This window comes from Furipterus horrens, unplaced genomic scaffold, assembly GCF_987537825.1.
Source record: "Furipterus horrens unplaced genomic scaffold, mFurHor1.1.pri manual_scaffold_1, whole genome shotgun sequence".
Lineage (NCBI taxonomy): Eukaryota > Metazoa > Chordata > Mammalia > Chiroptera > Furipteridae > Furipterus > Furipterus horrens.
In genome coordinates this window covers 151,010,157-151,029,329 of record NW_028327171.1, presented here as the reverse complement: position 1 = coordinate 151,029,329, position 19,173 = coordinate 151,010,157, and the positions used below count along the sequence as shown (strand labels likewise).

At 34.3% G+C, this 19,173-nt stretch overlaps 1 protein-coding gene across 2 annotated transcripts in view; it reads right to left on the bottom strand.

Annotated features, from left to right (window-relative positions):
• Positions 1–7,362: 7,362 nt before the first annotated feature.
• GALNT13 (polypeptide N-acetylgalactosaminyltransferase 13) overlaps positions 7,363–19,173 on the bottom strand; it is a 514,019-nt gene continuing 502,208 nt past the window's right edge. For both annotated transcript variants that reach the window (XM_090267489.1, XM_090267494.1), the window contains exon 13: positions 7,363–7,689. In XM_090267489.1, coding sequence (XP_090123615.1) covers positions 7,549–7,689 — 141 coding nt within the window. In that variant the 3' untranslated portion in view covers positions 7,363–7,548. The remainder of the gene's footprint in view (positions 7,690–19,173) is intronic.

The following is a 19,173-nucleotide window of genomic DNA, read 5'->3' as shown; positions in this document are numbered from 1 at the left end:
GAGTTCTGACCTCGGGGAGACATTTGGTAGTGAGCAGGATGCAGGCAGTATGGAAATCCAAGGTCTTGGATGAGATTACCAAAGGGACGACTGTAAATAGAGAAGATGACAAAGGATTACACCCTGGCACACTCAGATATTAAGAGATGAAAGAAAGGAGGAAATTATAGAGAAAAAAAAAAAAAGAACTCAATTCCAGTGAGGTAGAAAGAAACCAAGAAACGAAGAAAGTCTATCTAAAAGAGGAGACAGAGTCATCTGCTGGGTCAAATATTTCGAAATCTGCCAATAAAAACCAGAGTATGTGAGAAAAATAGATTTATCATTCATGCTGGTCCATGTAATTAGAGGAAGAACTGTGAGTGCTTTTTTTATATGCAACTTAACTACATATCATCCTTTAAAAGCCAAAAGTGCAAATACAAACATAGAAATCAAGCTGTGAGCTCATGAGCCTAAAGCACGTGCCATAAGATTGCTTTGTGAAGGTAATTTTCACCTCAATTGATTAGATGATGCTGATCTCTTAAGCTTTGCTTTATATAACTTGTCACATGGTAGATGAAAGGTGCTTACTGCACTAAATTCATGTCTCCCAGTCATAAGAAAAACTCTGAAACAGATGTTTGCATGTTTGTCTAAGTTTTCACGCTACAAAATTGAAGAGATTTGTCAGCAGACATTCAGTCATTGCCCTATCTGCCAACTTCTGCTGGTGGTAGAAGCTGGGGTTGGTAATTAGTATCCTCTGTCATGTGGAAAAATAATCATTATGTCAGAAAAGAGTGAGTTAGCAGAGAGGCCACTAAATGTCTCAGTAGCTGAGGAGGAATCACAAGAAGACAATTGTGGAACACGAGATTTCACATTTCTTTCTTATATCAGGTACTGAAGAAAAGTAAAACAAGGTTAAGTTCTGGGTCTACCAAGATCTGAGGGAGGCTGAGCTGGTTCACTAGGTTAACCTGGTTGACCCTTGAAATGCAAGGCTGTGCTCCTGGACAAGAAGAACCTAGAAGAACATAGCAAAAAGAAAGTAGGTGGAACATGGAGTGTAACCCACATGCTGACAGAAACCCAAGAGGGATGTTTTGGGTGTAAGACATAAAATCTAGACAATGTCTTCTACTCTTACTGATTGTTATAGTAAAAGTTTGGAAAAACCAATGAGGTATTCATGATGCTTCTGAATCAATGAGCTTCTGAATCATGCATACAGAATAAAAAATTTAGGTAAGTTTTCTTTAGAATAAAATTATAAAATTAGATAACATTAGAACATTTCTCCCTCTCTCCCTTCTTTTCACCTTCTTTTCTTCTTTCTTTTCACTTAGCAAGCAAAATTATTATATTTTTATTATTTCCTCCCTTGGTTCTGTATGTGAATAGGACTGCAGGGCTAATCTGGGGAGTCACTGCTCTGTGGAGTGGGCAGCCTCCTCCATCCTCCTCTCCTAACCCTGACAGACTGTCTCCAGGGTTGCAGCACCAGAATCAAGGAATTGATTCATTGTATTCTGAAAAATAATGTTAATATAATATTAAACATTTAACTTTTCTATTTTAAGTAATTTTTATAAAACAAAAAGATAAAAATAAATCATTTTACAATAAAAATAAAATAAATTCTTTAGAATTGTGCACGTTTTAATGTTTCTAATATATATATAGTTATCAAAATTGCACAGGGATCACAATATCTTCTTACTACTAAGAGATATCCATAGGCACTTAATTATTTATTTCAATAATCTACAAAATGGAACATAAGCATAAAGTATTGAAATTGCTTATCTATTTGAAATGCTAACATTTTAAAAAAAAGACAACATATAAAAGGAAAACTAAATTGGTATATCTTAATTTTACAAAAATGTATAAATATTTAAATTTGTAGCATAAAAAGCAATCATACCATTTAGTAATGCTTACAATATTTAAACTGTGTGATTCCTTATGCACAACCTACTTTTATAAACGTTAAAGAATTGTGTGTCAAGCATATAACTAAAATACTTTTAATATTCTTTTCTTTTATTTGTTGCTGCATTGACCAAATAAATCCAAATGCTCCAAAAAAAAAAAAAAAAAAAGAAAGATATCAAATCCCCTTTTTCTGCTTGTGCTATTTTTAGCTGAAAGTGCAACTGAAACCAAGCAACAGCTCAAATTCATTTCTACACCAAATTAAATGCATGCTAAAAATCTCATTTTTAACCATTATAGTTATAGCCTTAATCATCTAATTCTCTATCCTCATTCTAACTCATTAACAACAGAATATTAAATTATTTGTTCTCCCTAGCTAAAAACAAAAACAGAAGTATAACTTCATGTAATGATGAAATGAGAATAATAGAAGTGATCTTTATCTTCAAAAAAAATTAACAAAAAAGCTGCCCTGCATCACAAGCATAGCAGAAGAGTTTTTTGTTTGTTTGTTTGTTTGTTTGTTTGTTTTTTAAAGCAAATACAATGAAAACTGTCTTTAGAGTTTATTGAACAATATGAAGAAAAAGTTGGACACAAACTTACATAAACTATTTAAAACACATAGCTGGTGTTCATTCAACACCTTACATTCATACAATAGCTTTTATTTAATAGCAGTTTGAACATGATGTAGTAACACCAGGTATGTTCATGTGCTGTACAGAAAAGAGTGATTGCTTTTCTCTCTTCCATATTTTGAGATGTTAGAGAAAAATGGGGGAAAATTGTGGGTAGCAGCTAAATCCTGAAACACGGCTGCCTTAAGACTTAACTGAGTTTTTGCTGCCCAACTGAATTGGAAATTTATTCAAGATTTGCAGATATCAGCTATGCAGACAGACAGCTTGTGGGTGATGGCATGCCCTTTAAGATCTTGAATTTCTTAAATTCTTTATATTTGTTAAGTTAGCATACTTTATAACTTAAGAATGCATACAAGTTTTGCTTCCTCTGAGAGTAGATATACCATCTATAAATGAGATGCAAGTGACATCTCAAGTGATGACAACAGAGTGGGGGTACCAATATTTTGAGGTTTATTGAACCAGTTTGTATTATGATCTCAACCTCTCATCAATCAATCAATCAATAGTAAAATCATCCCTGTTGTTTTAATGTTAGAATTATTTTTCTCTCTTTATTTTTCCCCTGATCTATTTGGTTGTTTCTAAGCACCATGGAAGAATTGAATTCATGGGTTGTGTTAACAGAGTTCCACTGGGAAGCCTAGAAATCTCTGCTGATTACCTTGCAGTGTTTTAAGCCGAATAACCTAGAACCTACCCAATGTTCACAGTAGCAGACAGTCTAATTCTGAATATAAGCTGTAGGCCAATCTTACTTTGAACTTGAATATAATAATAAGGAAATGGAAGTGAGGGGAAAAGTATGCTCCCTTGTTTACTGCTGAAAAGGCTTTGCTTCTCTGAAACACTGTTTGTCCAATAATGCTAGAGTGTTCTGTAATCAGGCTATTTCCTGTTAATTTCTTTACTTTTGCTGCAGGTTGTCAGTTACTGCCTGTGGTAGTATTTTATACAACTAATTTTAATTAAGTATGAAAGGTAGTGAAAAGTTAAATTTCCAAAGATAATTATCTGTAAAGAAGAGAATTTAATATTTCTAAAGAATCAATGTACTTACTACAACGTGCTTAATAAAGACAGTTATCTCATGATTGTGCCCTTTCTATTATATTTTTGAGCGCATTGTAATTGAAGATGGTGTTAGGTTATAGTGTTAACAGTGATGAGTTCTGACATCAGAGCTTACAAGCTGTATGATCTTTGGACAAGCCTAATTACCTGTCTGGGTCTCAGTAATATTATCTATTAACAGAAAAACTAAGAATAAATCAGCTGTAGGTTTTTTTTTAAGTTCTGCAATTGTTTATAGGCTTATATTTAGAAAATAAATTTAGTAATAGTTCCTATGAAACCATAAAAATGTATAGTATATGATTTTTAAGAAAATGATATGTCCCCCCTCTAATAGTAAAAATCTTATTTATGCCACCAGATGATCATTAAACATAACCAAAAATTAAAAATTATTTTTTATCTTAATGAATCAGTTTATGTAACATAGCAGCATGTTTATAAAATGTCATGTTTCATTTTAATAAAAAAAGGACATTCTATCATAGAGAAAAAACTATAGCCATAATTGAATTTGAAGAATATTAGGGAGAAAATTATAATTTGGAGACAGTTATGTACATCCTGTCTAAATATATTGCTAGACTTTATTTTAAAATTTAAAATCTTGTGCAAAAAAGATGGTACAGTAGCACTTAGCAACTTTAACCCACATTTTTTAAGTTAATTCAAAAAATATTTGAAGAATACTTACTATCTGCCAAGGACTCTATTAGATACTGAAGATAACACAGTAAAAAAAAAAAAAAAAACTGACAAAGGCCTGACTTCTATGGGAGTGTATGATGGTGATGTTGGGGGTGAGGAAGTGGAAGGGTAGAAAAAAAATAAAAAAGCAAATTTATATTTTGTCAGAGAATGTACAGGGGATAGTGAGGACAGGAGGAAAAAGAGTTTGCCTTACTGATTAAAAAATTTTTTTAATAAAAACCTAAATAGAGTGAGAGAGCTCTGATGGGCAAAGGGAACAAAAACCTAAGACAGAAACTTGCTTGTCAGCCAGAGTGGAATAAATACTCAAAAATGTGTATGTGTGTCCATGCCCGTAGGGTGTCATTCATGAAGGATTGTGAGGACCACTATAAGAAGTTTGCAGAGATGAGAGAAATTATCGGAGGGTTGTGAGCAGAGAAGTAACACAATCAATTTATGCTTAAAGAATTACTATGGCTGCTGCACTATTTAGGAGCAAGGGTTGGGAAATTAGGGAACCAAATTACAAGCATGTTGCAGTTAAAAAGGCTAGAGGTACTGACACATGGTGATAAGTAGTTGGTTTAGAATGAACGGAATTTCTGATGGATTAGATCAACAATTATCAACTTTTTCATTTCCCAGCACACATAAACTAATTACTAAGATTCTGCAGCACAGCAAAATATATTTTTGCCAATCTGACATAAAAGCAGGATATATTTTGATTCCTTCACACTGAACATCTATTGTGTTGGCTGTTGTCATTTTTTTATTTGACAATCTAAGGAAAAAGATGTCAGTACTCCTGACTAAACAGGTATATTGCATGTTTTAAAATTCTTGCAGCACACTGGTTGAAAATCACTGGATTAGATAGAAGTTGAAATCGAAATATGGGAGTCAAAACTGACTTTATGTTTTTCATCTGAGCATCTGGAAGATTGGAGCAATGGGGGTGACCTCAGAAGAGGAAGTTTGAAGTCATTTGAAATATCCATTCATCTCGCTCCAAAGATAATAAAGTGTAAGATGAATGCATTGGGAATCCAATCATGATTTTAATTTTCTGTACTGAATACAATAAATGTTTTTGAAAAGAAAATTGAATTAGTCATTGCTTTTTTTTTTTGAGTTTTGTAATATTTTATGTCTTTTTGTTTGTTTGTTACACAATCTAATAGCATATGCTCATACCATCTGAGGATTTAAAAAAATTTTTTCCCTGGCATGTAGTTTTCATTTTTTCCCTATTTTTGCTATAACCATAATGGACTTCCACATATTTAAAATGTTGCTTAAATGTGTCAAATTCAGTTTTGATAGAGTATCCACTAAAAAAATTGTCATTGATTATTTTTTAGGTAAAATATGAATTTTGATTAACAAATCCATAATAAGTGGAACAGATTGTGTTAAAGAATGCTCAAGTGTTTCAGTGTTTAAGTTTAAGGACAAATGTTCAGGGGCATCATACCTTAATTTAGTCAGGACAAGAGGAAACGGGGAGAAAAGGAGAATCCTCAGTTGACCTTTGTGTCCACTATCAATTTAAGGCAGTGGTTTGCTAGCTCTTGGGTTTCACAGCTTCCATATAAATTTGCTGTAAACAATTGATTCTCTACTTAAAAAAGTACCTTTCAAAAATTTTTGTTTATAATTTTAAGAGATTCAGGGATACCCAGAGACCTCAAGGTGAGGAATCTCTACACTTTAAGAAGTAAACCTAAAATGCTCCAGGTTGTAGAACTCTTTCTTAAAGTTCTACCAGAATAAAGCCAAAAAGGAAGTCATGCTAGCAAGAAAAATTATACAGATTTTACTAGGCTTCCTTTTCATTACAAAGCTGTGCATGTTTGTGTGTGTGTGTGTGTGTGTGAGAGAGAGAGAGAGAGAGAGAGAGAGAGAGAGAGAGAGAGAGAGAGAGAGAGAAAGAGAGTAGTTTGCTTACAACCCAACAGACAGAACTTTTTAAGAATAAAATGAGAGCCAAGGACATGGCATCTACTCTGGAGAATGCTTCTTCCATTTATTTCCCCAAATTTCTCTTAGCTGCTGAATGTATTTATTAATGAATAAAATACATATGTAGAGAAAATTTAAGGGTATTTTAAATGGTGTGAAATACTAAAAGTTATTAGCTCAATTCCCACTGAGAATTTTCTTCTTCTTTGTGTCTTCTGCTTATGTATTTTGAATGCAAAGGGTTTTAAGATGGAAAAAGAACATGTGAAGCTAACCAAATTACAGTAATAGTGACCTAACTAAAATCTTAAATGCAGGAGAATTAAAAATCAGGGCTAATACCCTCCACCCTGTACCTACAATTCTGTACAGCGTAAGTGACACATCACTGTCTAGAGTGAAGAGAAAAGGGACTGTATGGTTTATGTGAGACAAAGACAGTGCTTAGGATTGAGTTTCTCAGCATCAACTCTGGAACAAATATGATTGTTAAACACTCAACCTCTGTTAGGACTGATTGCAACCTAAACTGAATCTTTTAAAATGATCCAGTTGTTGCAGTTTAATTTCATTCATCTTGCTCCCCTCAACACCTAGCTTGTTTCTTCTGATGCCATGTACTTTAAATTGACTTTTCAAATTCTCTTCCTCTTTATTTGTTTAAATATGATGCTTTTATACGAACTCTGGAAGTCAATATCCAGTTTAGTTTTTTTTCCTGGTACAAAACTTCGAACTTATTTTGTATGATGAATTCATTGCTCAGAAATATTCAATGTGTGGCCTGCTGTTGACATAGATATTCAATATGTTTCCATGAAGATCCAGTAATAACAGAATGAGTTTATAAAATGATACATTTTCATAATGAAGATATTTTATAAGGCATTTACATTGTCTCTCTTTCAATCACTATGAAAATAAAAAAAACAAAAACTCCCCCCGAACTCTGTGACATGAGGGCAATAAATACTTTTTAAAAGCAAACACTTTGTTTTTTAAGTTTTTCAGATGTTTAATAACAGCTTACTGTTATTTATATTTTTATGTGCTTTTGATCAGATACAAATTTTTGTAGGGAAATAAGCAAACGTTCCTAAAAATGAATTATAAACAACTGTGTTTTAGAATACTAAAAAGATTTTAAAACTTTTAATTCAGCAAAGTTAATATTTTTCCTTAATTGAAATAATGGAAAAACAAAGGTGTAGACACTTTAATAGCTTGGGGGAAACAGTCTTCATGCCCCCAAAGTCATGTTCCGTAGCAGCCACTGTTGAGATCTGCTTCCACTACAGTCCTGCATGGTAGGCACCATTTTGTCTTCTTCAGAAGGTTCATCAAGACATTGGTTACTGTTAACATGTCTCAAGGTGAGTCTCTGTAAAAGATAACCAATAATTAGTGCAATGTATTTTATCTTTAACATCACTAATAAATCAGATTAAATCTGCTCTTTAAAAGAACCTTTATGGTTTCTTTTAGTATAAACACTATGATATGTTTATAAAAGGAACTGTGCACTTTCACTATTATAATTTCATCATTGTCTAATACATTTTATTTGCAGATGGTTAAAGAAATTGTCCAACACGTACTAGGCCTTGCCAAGAATTTGGGCTCCTTTGCAAAAAGCCCATTTGTGAGCTCTGAATTCAGTCAAGGGCTGTAAATATTAACAAGCTTTCACAAAAACTTACTTTTCTTAGACATGTGTTATTCAGTAACCATTTGGTAAACAAGCAAAGGGATGTCACAGCTGTGACCCAAATGAAAAAACTGCTAGAGATGTTTCCATTTCCAAGTACTAAATAAGCCATAGTATCATTGTAGAAGAGTGATTATCATACAAAAACCTGTCTTACTTGATATTATGCTCACCATAATTTAGTTTGCATTTCTAAGAATCTTTAAAAAAATCAATATCAAATAAAAACAGTGATGTGATGATCATATGATTTTATATTTATACCTCTCTATTTTCTTCATAATAACAATATTCATTGAAAAGTTTTATCTCAGTACCAAAATGCTGAGGTGTAATTCCAAAAAGTTAATCATGTTAAGCAGTCACTACACATCTTGTCTTTTGAGTTTACTTTTACATTTTGAAGTTATATACTTTAGACTTTATAGATATACGTTTTAAATCTACATGCTTTATACTAATTTATACACACTAATTACGTACATTTTTTCTCATTTTCATGCTCAATGCCTAGAATCATATGACATAAAAAACTTCCCAACCAGAAGAGAAGTGTTTGAATGCATGGGAAGTGATTTGCAGATATGACTTGAACAAAGCACACCCAAGTAGTTCTATTCTGAAACACCAAAATTAAAGGTAGATGATTTGGGGGGACCTCGTGATACTATTGAAAGTTGGATGAAAAAAATGCAGCGATAATGCAATAAAACTGGTGGAGAACCACTGCCTTGACAATTGTAATGTTTTTTACTAAGCCTTCAAACACCATGGACCTCACTGTCCTGAGAAAAGATGGAATGGAAAATAGGCTTGTGGTGGAGGATGCTTAATAGACAACAAGCGGGAAATTAAAAGAGCAAGGTTGTCAGATATGAAGATACAAGAGTGAGGCCTTTGTTGTTGCTCTTTTAATACACAGCATCAAGCTATTTATACTAAAAACTGGAGGGGAAAATGGCCAAAGATAGGCAAAAAGTTAGTTAATTTATACTTATGATGCCATAAATTATGCCATTGGCTGATGAATCAATAGCCAACTTGAAAAAAAAATCAAAACAAGCAAAAAAGTTTTCTAGGAAGTTCTAGTTAAAATAAACAAAATAGTCTTCATTTTTTTACATACCTGAGGTTCTTTGTGTATGTCTTTTTCCAAAAAGCTACTTACCCTTGCTTGCTTCTATTATATCCTTTTTAAAAAAATGTATATGACTTTAAAGATCTAATTGAATGTGTTGTCAACCACATAAATAGTAATATTTTTTAATATTATTGTGTTCTTTCTAAAAATGTATAAATATTTTCTTTTAAGAAATTCATTAATAGTAAAAAGCCACAACTGTAAAGATAACAACCAATCACCCAAAACTCTCATTTTTAATGTTGTGCAGTAGAAACAGCAGACATTTTAGGGTCAGACACCCTCAAGTGTAAATTCCTATGTCCCCTCTCCCCACTTACTGGCTGTGAAAACTTGGGCAAGCTACTAAATTATTCTGCGCAATTAGATTCTTTGTCAGAAAATTCTCAGTTAAAATTATGAATAATTAAAAATGTCCCTTCCTTTTCTGCTTAAAAATCATTGACTTCCAATCTACTATCTAACTGGGATCCCTTAGCAACCTGATAAGGGTAAAATATTAACTATATTCCTAGACAACATTACTTATGGTAAAAATGAACTGTGGTTAATAACCTGTATCTGCATCAAATCAACTTCATTGTAAATACCTGATAGAAAGCCAACCTGTGGGCTTCACTAAGTGCAAAGACGTGGAGTTTTGCATGTTGCACTGGTTTACTTGAAGCTCTGCCTATGGAGTTGTCACAGAGATATTGTCTCCCCTGAGGCATAAGGCCATTAACCAGGCTGCTTTCCATGCCTACATAAAGTGGCTCTCAACCCCTCCCACGGGGCTGTCACCTGTGGAGAAGCCTGCTCCCATAAGGCAGTATGAACTGCTTTGGGAAGTAATGCAAATTCTGCTCAGAGAAACAAGTTATGGTTTCTGTCCTAGAATCCTGTAAGCAGATGGGGGAGACTAAATGTTTAGTTAAGTGTGAGAAGACCCCTTGTTGGCCATTGCCTCTACCACGTAAGGTTACTTTGAAAACAAACTGAGGTAATATATGAGGTATGTAAATTGCCCGATATACAAGTTCTCATTGTGTAAAAGGTTCAGACTTTTCCAGCTTCCCAATGCATATTTAGATTGCCTTTGTCTGAAACATAATTCTAACCTAAACAACACTCCTTTTCTCATCCCCTGTCCATACCTCCATTCCCAGCCTTGTCAGAAGCATTCCAAGCTCAATTGTGTCCTCTAATATCTACCTTTAACTAGTTAATTTGATCCAGAAAAATTTCCTAACTTCCCATGTGTTCCTATGGCAAGATATTGGAAAATGTAATATACTTTATTTACAGAACATTAACACCTTAAGATCAAGAACTAGGGCATGTGGTTAATAGCAATCTTTACAAAAATCTGTACCAGTTTTTTAAACTAAAACTGAGTAATGATTAATTTTATTGCTTACTGAGAAGATATTCACAAATCACATATGTGAAAGATTAAAAAAATACAATTTTTTAAAAGCTTTACTATTATAATTATATCACTTAACCAGTAATCCTAGTCTTCAATAAATGCATTTAAGTTTCAGCTTAAATAATAAATTCCAAAAAGGATATGCTATATTTGCACACAAAGTATATGAATTAAAATTAACAAAATTAAATCATTTCAATGTTCCAAAAAAAAATCCACTTTTGGCTATGTTCATTTTCTTATTGATTTTATTGAACTCTAATGCAAAACCTATTGTCATATAGACAGGGCTCTAGTTTGTATTCATGTAAAGAAAAGAGCTAATATGTAGTGATGCATTCCATCAATTATATTTATATGTATTTGATATAAAGAAAAACTGGAAAATTCTTGTTAATTAAATACAGAATAATCACCATTGAAGATATCCACACTCCAAATTAATGAGAAGCTAAGAAGTGCAAGGCAGAGAAATAACCCCATGGAGAAACAACACATAAAGATTTTCCTTAACCACATTTAAAGAAGTTTCTAGATTTCAATAAGAAAATACTAAACTAATATTAATAAAGTCTGCAACACAAACCTCCAAAAATTATTAAAGAATGTAATCAGTAGGATTCTCAAAAATATTTCTAAAAACTTCCACTCTTGTATAGTTTCTCAGCAGCCATTTCTGCAAAGTGCTATTGTTACATATTTCCACAGCGGGCTGTTGGGAGCCATCAGTTACTATGTGTACAGAGAGACAGGACTGGGTGTTTATGTGAAGAAGAGTATGGGTCTGTTTGACAAAGAAAATAATGACAAAATCAAGTACAAAGGCAGTGATAAATCAATCATTTTCAACAATATACAATTTGTACTAGATAAGAATGGAAGGCACATGTCACAATAATTGTATCCATGGAGCTGTGACCCACATCCTATTAGATGGCTTCAATATCATGTGTATTTGGCAGGAGTAAATGAAGAACAGGACTGAGAATAAGGAGAGGAGCCTGGATCAAATATGAAAAATTTGCATAGAAAAGGTTAAATTTTCAGTGTCTATTTGAGAAATTAAATGCTTTTAGTGCTACATGCATATTTTGTGAGTATGGATATTTAAAACCATTGACTAGTCCCCAGAGTCTTCAGTCATGGTCTTTGGTCTTCTCATTCCTTGGCCCTAAACTTGAGTGGATGCCAGGGATATTAGCTTTTAGGCTTTGCTTTACTTTTTACTCAAATTGTTTCCAACATGTTTTCATAGGGCTAACCTGGTGGTGTTAAAAGCGCTCCATGTATGTATTGGCTCATTCATCTAAATGTCAATTAGGAAATTAATGAAGGAAGAAAAAAGAAGATCAACTCCACTTGGACTCTTAATTTGACTTCATTCTCCAAACACAATTTGTAATTAATTTGTCTGTTTCTTGTTTTCCATCTATTTTCTCAGAAGCAGTATAGCTCCAGGAAGACTAAGGACCATGACTACCTACATCACTAAGCCCAGTGCCTGCACATTGGAGGCATTCTTTAAGTTTGTTGATTAAACAAATCAGTGGAAGGCTAAGGCAGACAATAAATTCTGATAAAATAAACTACATATCTTAGGCAGCTTAATGGACACAATCATTGGATTTTCCATTTCAAGGACTGACTTTCTACAGTAAAATGGTAAAGGATTTATAGAGATAGAAATGTAACTCCAGAACATAAATGCAGTATAAAATTTTTCATAAAAATATATTTGTAATATTTTGCCCCAAAATATTTACCCATGAATGACCATTTAAAAATTTCAAAGAACTTTCACTTCAGGTACTTCTAAAATTCTTAAGTACACTCCAAGAATTTCTAAGAAAAATTAGAAATCTCAAAGAATATTGATATTAAAATTATTTTTTATTTTAAAAAACCCAACAAAACTTGTAGTGTTTTCATCTGTTTAAACAATAGCATAGTTTATTTTTTTCTATTTTGTCTAAAAGAGATACCAATTATTGTGTTATGTTTTCCAGTAATTTTTATCACTTATATTATGTAAATTTACGTAATACAGCTCATCTAATTAAATATCTTTTAATTTGTATTGTGGGCATCTCTCTTATCATTAAAATAATCTAAGAACATAGGAAATAAAATATTTTTACAAAGCAGATTTCCCAAAATCATTGAACTTTTTCATTTGGGGGCAATACCTATCTAATTTAGAACTACTGTAAAGAATGCTGTGATAAACATCTTTGAAACTCTCTCTACACATTATAAAAATTTCTTTAGAAATAACTCTTAGAAGTGAAATCACAAGGTCAAAAGTATGAATATTTCTATACTTATTAGCAAAGTTTTTAAAAATATCTATAATGATGCTTTTGTAATAATAGCAGCAGCAACTAATATTTCTTGTACTTGCTAAATGCCAGGGTAGTGAATGAGTGTCAGTTTTACTGCATCTACATCAATATTGTGTGTTGCCATTAAAAACATTTTTGAACAGATTGATGGGACACATAAAAAATTGATAAAATAACACATAAAATATTTGTATGTATGTTTTTTATAGTTTTCATTTTCTTGGCTGTGTACATATGGTCTCTGATATTTATTAAAAATTTACATATTTTTATATTGAATGTATTTCTTTTCCTTAAAATTGCTCTTTGTTGTATTTCTAGCAAATGCCTCTCACAACTTTAGAAGACTCAGATTTACAAGACAGTCACATCAACCCAGTTTTGAAGGTAATGTGATATACTGGCTGACATGCAGAATACTGCCAACTATCTTTCCTATAACTTTCTTTAAAATTTTGACTAGAAAACAGGGTAATATGAACCGTAAGCTAGTATTAGTTTTTGTTTACATTATAGCACTGCCTAATTGTTTGCCTCTGAAGTAAAAAAGAATTAGTATTTCCTGGAATTCATAAAATTTTAATTACACTATCTTAAAATGCATAAGAAAAAAAATGAATTCTCCTGCCTTTAAACATATCTGTATGTTTGCTAAGACAGAAGTGTCATGGAGTATCCCTAAATATACTCTTTTGAAGATACAGTTACTACTGAAAACCAACTGAAATCAGGCTAGGGAAACAATTCCAGTTATAAAAAAAGAACAATAAATTATAAAATTAGACAAACCTTTGTACCTTTGTATTAAAAAACACTAAGTAAAAAATTGGATACATTAATGAACAAATAGAAGTGACTGCATGGTTGACTGAAAAACCAATCATACACGTCTCAGTTTAAAAATGCCATACTGAAAGTTTTAAGTAAGACCTAAATAATAGTTATTATACACAAGGATAAACAAAGTAAGATAAATGTAGACTGTTACAGATATTTACTTAATATTATTATTGTAAATACAATAAGATTTCCCCTATTGATCAAGTACATAATAAATATTAAAAATTAATATAAAGTTGCTATTCAAAATGTTCAATATTATCTCCCAACAAAGTGATTGGTGTATTTGTTAGAAGAGAATGAGTGTTTAATAAACAAGTGTAAAATTTTAATATACAAGAACTAAAATTGCAATACTAAACTATTAAAATTTCTACTGACTAATTGATTCTACTTAAGAAATCACAGCTATGAGTCAATGGGAATATAGGAAGATAATATTTGTCTGATATAATAGCCTTCAAAAAGCAAATCAAGCAACTACTTTTATTAGGAACGCTACACAGGGAAATGGCTGGGTTGCCAATTAATAGATCACTTACCTTGAAATTATATTCCCATTTACCTGCTTTCTGATAAGGTAAATAAAAGAGGTATTAAGTAAAGTCTACATGTTACAGAAACAGTGGAGCCCAAAAATCCCTGGACGTTGTGGCTGGGGGATGGGGAGAAGGAAGCAGCTTTCAGAATGCCTCCACATGCCTGAGGCTGATGGCCGGTGTCTTTCATTATGTAAATTGCTTTAATGCATCCAAAGCCTCAGGTGGATGGGAGGAGTCTTGAACTAGGTGATGGTATGGAAAGCACACAGAACCTATGTGGGGTTCTGTGAATGGTCAGAACTATTGGCAACACCCACTGCGTCAGAGGACGCAGTCAGGGATATATAGGCAGTTGCGAACACTTTAGGGGGGGCATGCTCGGGGGCTGTCTCCCTTGCTGGTGGGTGTTCGCAGAGGTGCTCTGGAGAAGGAGAGGAGATCCACGTGGTTTACAGAAAGAAGACAGTTTTCAAGGAGGCTGAGAATCCAGGTGGTCCTGCATTGAGAGCTGGAAGACACCACAGCACAGAAAGGACCTCACCAATCAGATTGAGTGATTGGCAGCTGCTGGTAAAGCTGAACTGTGCCTAGGAAGTAGGGAAACGGTGTTTCTGACCCCCATAACACTGGTTAGATTTGGTAGAAGGGAGGTAAGGATATGTGTAACTGTTAAATAAACAATTTTTCTTTCCATTCAAATATAATATTCAGAGTTGTAATTTTTGGCGGCGGGCAATCGGACCCCTAACTAAAGAGCCCGTGGGTTTGTTTTCAATTGGAGCAGCCCAGGGGTTCTGTAACATACATATTAGCTTCTGTGATTTCAGTAAATACCAATCCAACATATTTTACCTCCTGAAAAAACTTCCTTGCATTGTGAATTGAAACATTTGACACAGATGAATATTCACTTCATAACAATATTTTCTCAGTCAATTTGTTCAGTCACATGAAAAACAAGACTTATTTTTAGCATCATATTTTGCTCCCTTTTTTAAATTGTGTTGCATAGTGTTTGTTGAGCATAAGTGTTCCATTCTAAAAATAGATTGTCACACTGTATGTAGCTGCCTGGATGTTCAAAATGTACTGTGATTATGTGAACTTATTGCAAGAAAATGTAGGTTTCAAATGAATTGGAATACAATTGCAATGTTCAAATACAATATAACAAAACCCTGAATAAAATAAAATGGGTGATGACAGTCCTTTACAAAAGTATTTTTTTAACTGTTTCAGTGAGATGAAATGTAGGGCTATTCTTTTTTCTTTTTGCCTTTATTCTGAGTCAATGGGCTTTCATAGCAACAAAGTGGGTAATTTAGTCACAAGATTCTAGATCAAGTGAGGATTTTGCAGATTTGTTAGTGATGCTCAGTTGCCCCACAATCGAACATGTTTGGCTAGGAATAGATGATACTGAATTAAATTCATGGTTGTGTTATTTAAGAAATATTTAAGGACTTCCGGCCATGATGAAGGCATAGACAGACATGCTGTGTCTCCCTCCACAACTAAGAAGGAATACAACTACCTCAAAACTAGAAACAACCAGAAGTTCCAGAAAATCAAACTGCATAGAAGTCCAGCAAACGAAGATATAAAGAAAAAATCCTCATCCAGACAGGTAGGAGGGGCAGAGCCAGGGCAGAGAGGAGGCGGTGTGGTGGCAGTAATATTGGCGGCAGCAGCAGCAGGCTGGAGGAAAGTGCAGTCACACCTTTTAAGAAGTCAGGAGGGACACCTGGGGAGCATTCCCAGCTCTTCACTTGACCTTACAGCCCACGGTCCCAGCACCAGGGAAAATCAAGCTTCATTGCTTCTGACTGTGCAGGCCAGTGGGGGTTGGGGTAGAGGCAGAAACTGCCAGTCTCAGTAGAGTCCACTTGTTTAAAGAGCCCCCACAGGCCTAGAACATCTGTAGAGTCACCCACTCTGGGAACAAGGTCAGGGCAGTAGCTAGAGGGGCACCAGTCTGGTGCAGAAATGGGAGAGGTGCCTGGAAAAGGGCAAGTGCTGGGCAGGTGGCATTGTTCCCTCTCAGACCCCTCCCCCAGATACAGCACCACAACGTGTTGAAACAGATCGCCCTGTAGTGATGATTCCCTAAGGCTCCACCCCTTACAATGTAACAGGAGCAACAGCTCTACCTGGGATGCAGAGGCAAACAAACACAGGAGCCTGTCAGAATGAGGAGACAGAGAAGTATGGCCCAAAAGGAGGAAAAGATCAAGGTTTCAGTGGGAGAACTAAGCAACGAGGAGATAGCCAACCTAACAGATGAGGAGATAGACAACCTAACAGATGCAGAATTCAAAACACTGGTGATAAAGATGCTCACAGGCTTGACAGATATGCTTGAGTATGGCAAACGCATAAGAGAAGAAGTGATGGCTATGCTAAGTAAAACGAAGGAAAATCCACACAAAACCAATGGTGAAGGGAAGGAAACCAGGGTTTAAATCAATGATTTGGAACACAAGGTAAAAAAAAATCAGTCAACCGGTGCAGAATGAGGAAGCAAGAATTGAAAAAAAATGAGAAAAACTTCACAAATTTTGCGAAGGAGATGGACATACAGGTCCGGGAAGCATGGAGGGTCCTGGGTGAGCTGGACCCAGAGGGGACCACACCAGGACACATCATGACTGAGATGCCAAAGGTGGAAGATAAAGACAGAGTCCTGGGGGCAGCAAGAGAGAGGCAGAGAGTTGCCTACAGCGGGGTGCCTATAGGAGTATCAGCTGATTTCTCAGAGGACACTTTGCAGGTAGGAAGGGGACTGACAAACAGCATTCAATGTGATGAAAAGCAACCCACAACCAAGATTACTCTATTCAGCAAAACTATCATTTAGAATGGAAGAGCAGATGACGTGCTTCCCAGACAAGGTGAAGCTAAAGGAGCTCATCATCACCACACCATTATTATATGAAATATCAAAGGAACTTTCTTACAAAAAAGATCAAAACTATGAACACTAAAATGACAACAAACTCGCAATTATCAACAACTGAATCTAAAAAATAAAAACAAAATCCAACTATGCAAACCAGAATAGGAACAGAATCATAGGCATGGGGATCATTTGGAGGGTTATCAGCTGGGAGAGGGAAGGGGGGGAAATGGGGAAATGGTGCAGGGACTAAGAAGCATAATTTGTTGGTACAAAATGGATGGGGGGAAGTTAAGAATAAATCAGGAATGGATGAAGCCAAATAACTTATATGCATGACCCATGGACATGAACTAAGGGGGTTGGGATTGTTGGAGGGAAGGGGGTTACTGGGCTGAGGAGAGCAAAGGGGAAAAAATAGGAACTATTGTAACAACATAATCAATAAAATATACTTAAAAAAAGAAATATTTTAAAAAGTAGGGCACTATATTTTAAATCAAAGTTGACCAAAGACATGTATTTATTTCCAATATGTGCTTCATTTTATTCAAATAAAAAGAGTAATTCAATATTAATTGTAGTACGAATACAAATAGCTAACGTTTGTAAGCAGTTAGACCCTACCAATAACCTAGTTTTATGACTTTCTGTTTGTCTGAATAGACAATACTTATTTCAGAACATCTTTCCAATAATTAAGAAGAAATTCTATGTAAGTAAAATTTTGTAACACAAATAACTAATAGTATTTAATTATTTCTTTCATCTATAATATTGTACACTTAACTTGTCGGAACATCATCATTGAAAGCACCTAATTGTTTTGAGTTTTTCAGTGACCTCATCAGGAATGTAATATAGTGGAAAGATTGCTTGATTAAGTGTCAGAAACCTGGAGTGTGCAAACCCAGAGAAGGCTTTAAGTACTCTAAGCTTATGTTTACTAATGCAAAGAATACAAATAAGATATTATGTTTTAGCACTATTGTTGGAACTGCATGAGAAAACAGATGAAATTATAGACACCCAGTAAACTTTATCTTATTCCCTGCCCCCTGCTCATCTAAGAGGTAAAAAAAAAAGAAAAGAAGAAGCTAAATAGACTTCATGTTTTGAGGCTTTATGACACTGTTTCCACTTTTCTCTGAATATTCCCACAATTCTGTTCCTGTTTATGATTTGTTTAAGATTGAAAGAACTCCAGGAGATAAGGTGATGGAATATTTCAGCTGTTCATACTGTGAGATTCACAATTGTACTAATAACTAGCTTTCTTTGAATACTTTATTGGGACCTAAATCTTGCCTCCACACTGGCGGTGTGATCTTTGTGCTTCAGAGTCCTCCTGATAAAAGTTCAGAGAATAAGTTTAAGGTAAGTTTTAGCTTTGTAAGTCCACCAAGTTGAACTCCACCAAGTTTTATTCTGCTTTGAAACTGCACCACCTCAGAAGTTTTTCAAAGAAGAATACTGTTGCCTTTGATAGCAATAGATGAAGAATGACTTACAGAAGTAGCAAGCAGCACTTGTCTCCTTTTTACTGGTTGGAATATAAGAAGACTAGAGCTAGTTAGCAGTGACTCCTCCTTCCTTTCTTCTCCTGTTTCCTCCTCCATCTACCTTAGAGACCTTGTGATGCTCCAAAGTACAGCTATGCCATTTCCTAACTTTGTAGTCTTTTTCAACAATGTATAAAAAGACTAAGGAAGATGAGTAGATGTTTGGCCACTGTCTAGACCTGCCCTTCTCAAACGTTAATATGTATGTGAATGACTTGGAGATTTTGTTGAAATACAGACTCCGATTTAGTGTGTCCAGACTGATACCTCAGATTCCTAATTTTTAACAAGTTCCCAGGGTGTGTTACTAGAATCACACTTTGGGTAACAGATATGGGAACTATTCTATAGACTAAAGTGACCCTGAACCTAAAATTTAAAAGAAGAGGTGATCAGAAAAAATAAATTTTATATTTCACTCTT